At 40.2% G+C, this 6,427-nt stretch overlaps 1 protein-coding gene across 1 annotated transcript; it reads right to left on the bottom strand.

Annotated features, from left to right (window-relative positions):
* Positions 1 to 1,310: 1,310 nt before the first annotated feature.
* On the bottom strand, positions 1,311 to 5,571 carry LOC117459900 (zinc transporter ZIP9). The gene is made up of 7 exons (XM_071205650.1): positions 5,331 to 5,571; positions 4,925 to 5,030; positions 4,332 to 4,503; positions 3,683 to 3,747; positions 2,564 to 2,649; positions 2,337 to 2,471; positions 1,311 to 2,246 (listed from the first exon to the last, which is right to left on the bottom strand). Exons 1-7 carry the CDS (start codon positions 5,424 to 5,426, stop codon positions 1,986 to 1,988), a joined length of 921 nt encoding a protein of 306 aa, XP_071061751.1. The 5' UTR covers positions 5,427 to 5,571; the 3' UTR covers positions 1,311 to 1,985.
* Between the last annotated feature and the right edge of the window lie 856 nt (positions 5,572 to 6,427).

The following is a 6,427-nucleotide window of genomic DNA, read 5'->3' as shown; positions in this document are numbered from 1 at the left end:
GGAATGGACGCTCACATTACCTTTAAGGGCAGCCGACATAAACGAATGCCGTGCTTCCATGAGCGTCAAATCCCGACGCAGATGGGAATACATTGCAATCAGTTGAAAGCTATTTGCGTCCCTTTATGACGCTGAAGGAGCCTAGGAGCGTCACAATGGGACGCCACGGACACTGACCAAACGTCGCTATTGGACGCTTAGGGAGTGAGAGTGTGTTGCTGGGATGTAAACACCATCCGTTTCAACCTGCTGCATGACCTTCTAACGTTGTGCTGTTAGCTATTTTGTGTTCAACTTCTGATCATATCTGTTTATTTGTAGTTAATAACTAAGAAGAGAGTATGTAAAATAAATGTTTTGCCACCAGGAATTTTGTTTATTTCATGATCAAAATAGGATATTTTTCACAAAAACAAAGACATTGATTTGCACAAATAAAAGGGAATTGATTTGACATTAAGTTGAACTTAATGTCAACTTCCAGATAAATTTAACTCAGTTTGCCTTGTCCTATAACATAGAAAACCTTCAATTAAAGGGTTTTGCAAAGAAAGTGGCAGCCATTTTGAATTACGCTGCCTTTAGCTTTCCAGACTGTAAACTGAAAAATCTGTAAACATTGAATCAATTCAACTTAGCATCGGCAGCAAACCTTGTGTATATTAATGTAAACCCTTCGATATGTTATATAGAAATAATCTTTTAAGTATATTTACCCATTTTGAACACAGCAAACAATCCAGAGGACCACAAGTGCATTGCTTGAAATGGATTTTGCTTTGGAGAGACCAAAAAGGCACAGCGCCATCTAGTGACCTTATTGAGAACAGGCTTAACCAAGGCATCACCTGAAAGCTTATTTGCTGCTCTTTCAATAGGTTGGCTCAGTTTGTCTTTACCATGAACTGTCACAGAGATATTCAATCAGAAAGAGAATGATGGCATCTGATCCAGACAGAATTTGTGACTTTTTTTCATATAGGGGTTGCATTGTTTGGACCCTCACTGTAGCTTTCCAGTAGCTAGTTGACCGGGTTGTCCACCCAGGTTGTGATCCTTGAAGGTCCTAGATATCATTTCTGGTGGACAACCTTTTACAACATTCCATGTCTGTAAAATGACTTTGCCCCCTGGGTACAGGTGGAGAAAACAAAAAAAAGCACAACATTAAACAGTGATCATAACGAGCAGTTATGGTTACAGGTTGATCCTGTAAATCAGGGGTTCTCAAAGTTTTGATGAGTGAGGGCCAATTTAGGTACCCAATATTGGATTGAGGGCCGCCCAAGAAAAAACGGAACACAAAATAATTCCAAAACAAATCCTTTCTTTATTGTACTAACCAATTACCGCAACTCGCGAGATGCCTAGTTGCCATGCAACCAGTAGTCTAGCAAGCTTTCCACAAGCTGTCATTCATAATTTAGGAATGACAACCCAGGGGGCGCAGTTTTACCATTCTTAAATTCCATTCTAATTCTTACTAGATACAACCATGGAGGATTCAAATATAACGCATGCATTTCAGCGTGTCACATTAACTATCGCGGGCCGCCAGAAACATTTCCGAGGGCCGCCATTGGCCCGCGGGCCGCACTTTGAGAACCTCTGCTGTAAATATATTGAGTTACTGGGATTTCACCTTTGAAACGAAAAAAAATTCCGTATCTTTGTGACGTGATGATGAAAGGGCCTGTATAAGGCTTATTGTATTCAAACTTCAAACAACAAATAGCGCCTTTTTTCAGTCTTGGAATGGAAACCTCCCCAGAGGAAATATATTAGCTATCAGGTTTTTAGACCCACTGGAGAGCTCCTTTGATACACAAACAGACTGAGACTAAAACACAGCGAGGTAAACTCTCTTTCTCTACACATCTTGTCCAGTCATTCTGCCATACTTGAAGTGAAAAGGGACAGGTGTTTTCCTTTGAGGTGTGGTGACACTGTGACCTTTGCACTACACTTTTCCTGATGTTTCCTTCTCAGTCGTCATGCAGCCCAAGGGCCAGCACCATAGGAAGCCCGACCCCCAGGATCAAAGTGAGGCTCTCCAGGAGCCCCAGATATCGCTCATGGTGGGCCTCAGCTCCAGAGTACTGATGGGGGTCAGATGAGGGTTTGCCCGTCCTCCTACTGCTGATCTCGGGGAGAACATGCACTGTGGCCACGTAGAGGAACGTCCCAGCCGAGAAGAGCATTCCCACTCCTGTCGCGCTGAGCTGATTCTGAGAGGAGCTGCCAGACTGCGGACACAAAACACATCACATCAAATCAAATAATACTGAAGTCAAACTGTACGACACGACACAAAATGGCTGTTGGGGCTTTCTTACTGCATGTAATATGAAGTAAGTGGTGATGGCAAGTACGGGCGCTGCAGCTGAGAAGGCCAGCAAATGTCCCTGAATGTGCTTCTTTTCAAGGCCTGCATGCATCAGGAAGGAGACCAACCCGAAAGCAGCAGGTGCCTAGGATATTAGATCAGGAGTTAATATTATTTCTATTGAGTATTGATTTGGATACCATGTTTCTCACTGACAGGTTCTCTCAGGAAACTCACCTTGTGTAGGATCACAGCTAGGAATACTATAACTTGCACTGTGACTTGCCCCGAGGCTACAGCTGCACCCACTGCAAATCCATCAGCTTCAAGCAAACAAACACATGTAAAAGGATACCTATTATGCAAAATCCACTTTTTCAAGTCTTTTATACATAAAACATGTGTCCCCTCTGTGTAAAGAGATTCTGAAAGTTTCAGGGACAAAGACCCCCTCTCTTTTTGTCCTGATCTATTTATTTAAAAACCTGTCTGAAAATGAGCTGATCAAATTTTGGCCACTTTGTGATGTCACAATGTTTTTTAGGGTTGTGTAACCATTAGCCAATAACCAACCAAGGTAACACCCGTCCACCTTGTTACCTGTATCTCCTCCTAAAGCACCATTGTGTTTTTTTAAAAAACAAATATCTCGCAGAGGGGCGTGGATCCTTATTTTCATCTCAAGATTCAAGGCTGTTATTGTCATTTGTACATAGCTACAGTGTAGTTATGACAATGAAAATCTTAGGTCACAGGCTCCTCCAACAGTGCAACACAGTCAAACAGATTATAGTGCAAGTAAATAAAATATAATATAATAGAAATAGAAACAGTGCAGAATAGTCATTGGTAATTGGAATATTGATATATGCTGCAAACAGATGAATGTTATGGATGTTCTTTCAAAAGTGAAGGTGTTTAACAGTCACAGACACAAAATCAGCACTTTTGAAACAGGGCTGAAACAGAGGGGTTTATGGGATGATGATATGCACAATCTGTTTGGTATTTCGAGCCAAACACTTCAGAGACATGTTTGTATATATATCTGAGACCTATCATATATTGATGAAAAACAGTATAATAGGGGACCTTTAATGTTCACAAAATCATAGAAAGGCATTACATCAAACTGATGAATAAGTCTGGTTCGATATTCTGTTTTCTGCCAAATGCCAAATTTCACACGTGGGACAATTAGGTTAAGCTTCAGCCTGCAAAAGAAAGAGGTCAATAAAAGGTAAAATAGTCTTAATGAACATTTCCACTGATTTGCAGCAAGGATGTTTCCTTGAAAGATGTTTTGTACGTTAGGTAAACACAAGGCAACAGAGATAGTGAGATTGTGCTGTGTACCTGCACCATGAATCACCAGCCCCAAAGTGGCTGTGATGCCGACACTGTTAGCCAAAAGAGACGCTCTCCCTGAAATAAGAAATTGCACATGTCAATAGACAGTAACAAGGAAAAACAATTCAACATATATGGAACACAATTTACGAGGCTCTGTAGACGAGATGAGCCACAGGACCACCCAAAATACGGAGATATTGCGGAACACTTAAACATCTCAAGCTTGTTTTTCGTGTGTGTGTGTGTGTGTCGGTTTGGGAAGGGAGGCATGTGGGAGGAGGTTTGGTCAGTGTTTGTTTATTTTGAAAAAATGAGTGGGGATGAAGTATTAATTGGTACTATCTCATTTAAGTTTTGTAGCTAATTCTTTTTTTTTTTGTCATGAAATCTTGAATGTAATGTAATTTTACCCCCACTCATCCTGTAAAAAAAAAGGAAAAAAAAGAAAGAAGTTGCACATGAAGTGATACATTTAAAAGATGTGAATAGTTCACATTCTACTACTTACTTATTTTGTTTTTAACCCTATTGTTTTTAAATTATTAATGTGGGCTTTTTATTTAAGTCTGCACTATACTTCCGCTGTTATACATTTCCCAGTTGTTAGACAAATAAAGGAATTCTGATTTTTAATTTGAATAAAAATGCCAACTTGCCAGGCATGGAGAAGTAACTTCCGATCTGGTCCACCACAAACATGAAGGTGAACCCGAAAGTTAGAGCCATCCCAATGAGAAACCGAGGTGGACCATCAGTGGTAGTTACATTTTCATTTTTCTCACTGGCATTCAGACCGGATGGCACATCAGAGGAGGAAGAGGATGCTGCAGAGAGAGGATGAAGCACAGGAATAGCTTTTGATCAAATCCACATAGAGGAACAACAAGGCAGAGCAGCATACACTAAGAGCGCTGAGCCTGCTTTCATCACCATGTGCCTCATCACTCATCTCAAGGGGTTACAATCAAGCACAGGTGTGCATTTGGAGGTTGAGGACAGCACCGATTATGGGTAATCATGTTGGCAAGACAACTAACGACATGGGAGTGAAAGAGTACTACAAATAAATATAGGACTCGAAATTGGCACCATTTAAATGCTGTTAAGTGGCTGGTGGATGTGCTTCACTCTCCAGCCAAAAACACAATGGTAATCTAATGAGTGGTGGGTCACAATCAAACATGTACAAGCCACATTTGACAGATGGACATTTGTTTTATGGATTTTATGGCATGTTCTGCTCACCTCTCCATGACTCCTCCAGTAAACCCACTCCCTCAGGGATGGTGATGGCCAGCGCTGTTCCACACAGCAGTCCTGCCCCCAGGATGGAGACAAACTGCAGGCTTTTCTGAGGAGAGACATGTGATGTTCAGCTGAGCAGTGTTCCCTCCCCACAGGGATTTATTTGAAAGGCTGAACCGGAGCGATTTCTCAAGTTTCTCATGACAATAAGCAATCCTTCTCATTCAAACACATAAATCATCATCATCTACGGGTGTACATCTTAGTAATAGTCATGTGTATGTTTTGATGGCACAATAAAAAGACTGCAGTTTCAATGTCTATAAAGTTTGATTCAAGATTGATGTCATCTTGATAGGATACTTTGAGTATAGTTTAAATCTCAAAAAGAAAAACAAACACTTACCTCGTTAAGCCTGAACAACAGTGGGATGAATCCAAGTACAAAAGTACCTACAAACATCGCCACCGATATAAAAGTGATAGTCAACCCTCCGTCCATGACGACCGACAGTTATTCTTCACAGAGGTGAGTCAGTGTGCATATGTGAGTTATATCCTGCTGGAAGCTGGCATTCTGTTCTTATTGTGTCTCTGGATTTCACTTGTCTGATTACGAAAGACATAAATGCCATTCTGCCTTTCCACGTCGCACCACAGCAGCACTTCCCTCTCAAGCAGCACCCAGTGTGTATACTGGGAACTGCAGCCCCGCCCCCATCGCGGTCCGCCAATCATCTACCTCCATTCCTAGATTACCAATCAAAATCCATCTTTACCTACAAACATGATATTTTCTGTGCCAACATTCAATGTAGTTTTAGTCTGTGTTTTCCAACATCAGGGTCAGAACCATAAAACTAGGGTTATTCTTAGTGGTCTTAGGTTAAGTCGAACCTGTCTTCAAAATGATACCATTATTTGTAAATAATTTAAAAAAAGCTATTTGTTTTTATCTTGTCAAGCCACCAACAAGCCTACAATACAGGAACTAACTTTTGCTCCAAGTGTTGACAACCAGAATAATACTCAATATTTCTAAGCACATTAAAGTATTTTCTGTGTTCTCACTGGAAACCAAATAACTCAGACATGATGCAAAATAAATATGGATGATATGTTGAGTGGTCTATGCTGTTTCTAGTTAGTATAGAATATAAAAAGTATAATTTTTAAGACAGTTCTCTCAAAACGCAATGCAAAAAAAACGAGCTTAAATAGTGGTGGCACAAAAAAAGACCAAATGAATGTGTTCATTCTTAAATACATTTTGTGAGGTTTAATTGACTGTGACACTATGTTGGAATTGCAGTGTGATGTTATCAAATGTTGATATACTTTAAGAAGTTTTAACATTTTAAAGTTTTTGACATTACTCCCCATAAGCTACTGGTCATACTAGAATAAGTAAGTCTGTAGCAGCGAAACCCTTAAGTGAATTAATCAGTCAACTTGTTATTTCTCATCTTTTAGTGATTATAATAATTGATAGTTAAAATGAAA

The sequence above is a fragment of the Pseudochaenichthys georgianus genome, chromosome 15 (genome assembly GCF_902827115.2).
Source record: "Pseudochaenichthys georgianus chromosome 15, fPseGeo1.2, whole genome shotgun sequence".
NCBI lineage: Eukaryota > Metazoa > Chordata > Actinopteri > Perciformes > Channichthyidae > Pseudochaenichthys > Pseudochaenichthys georgianus.
Note: the sequence above shows the minus strand (reverse complement) of the source record. Positions and strands in the feature narration are given on the sequence as shown.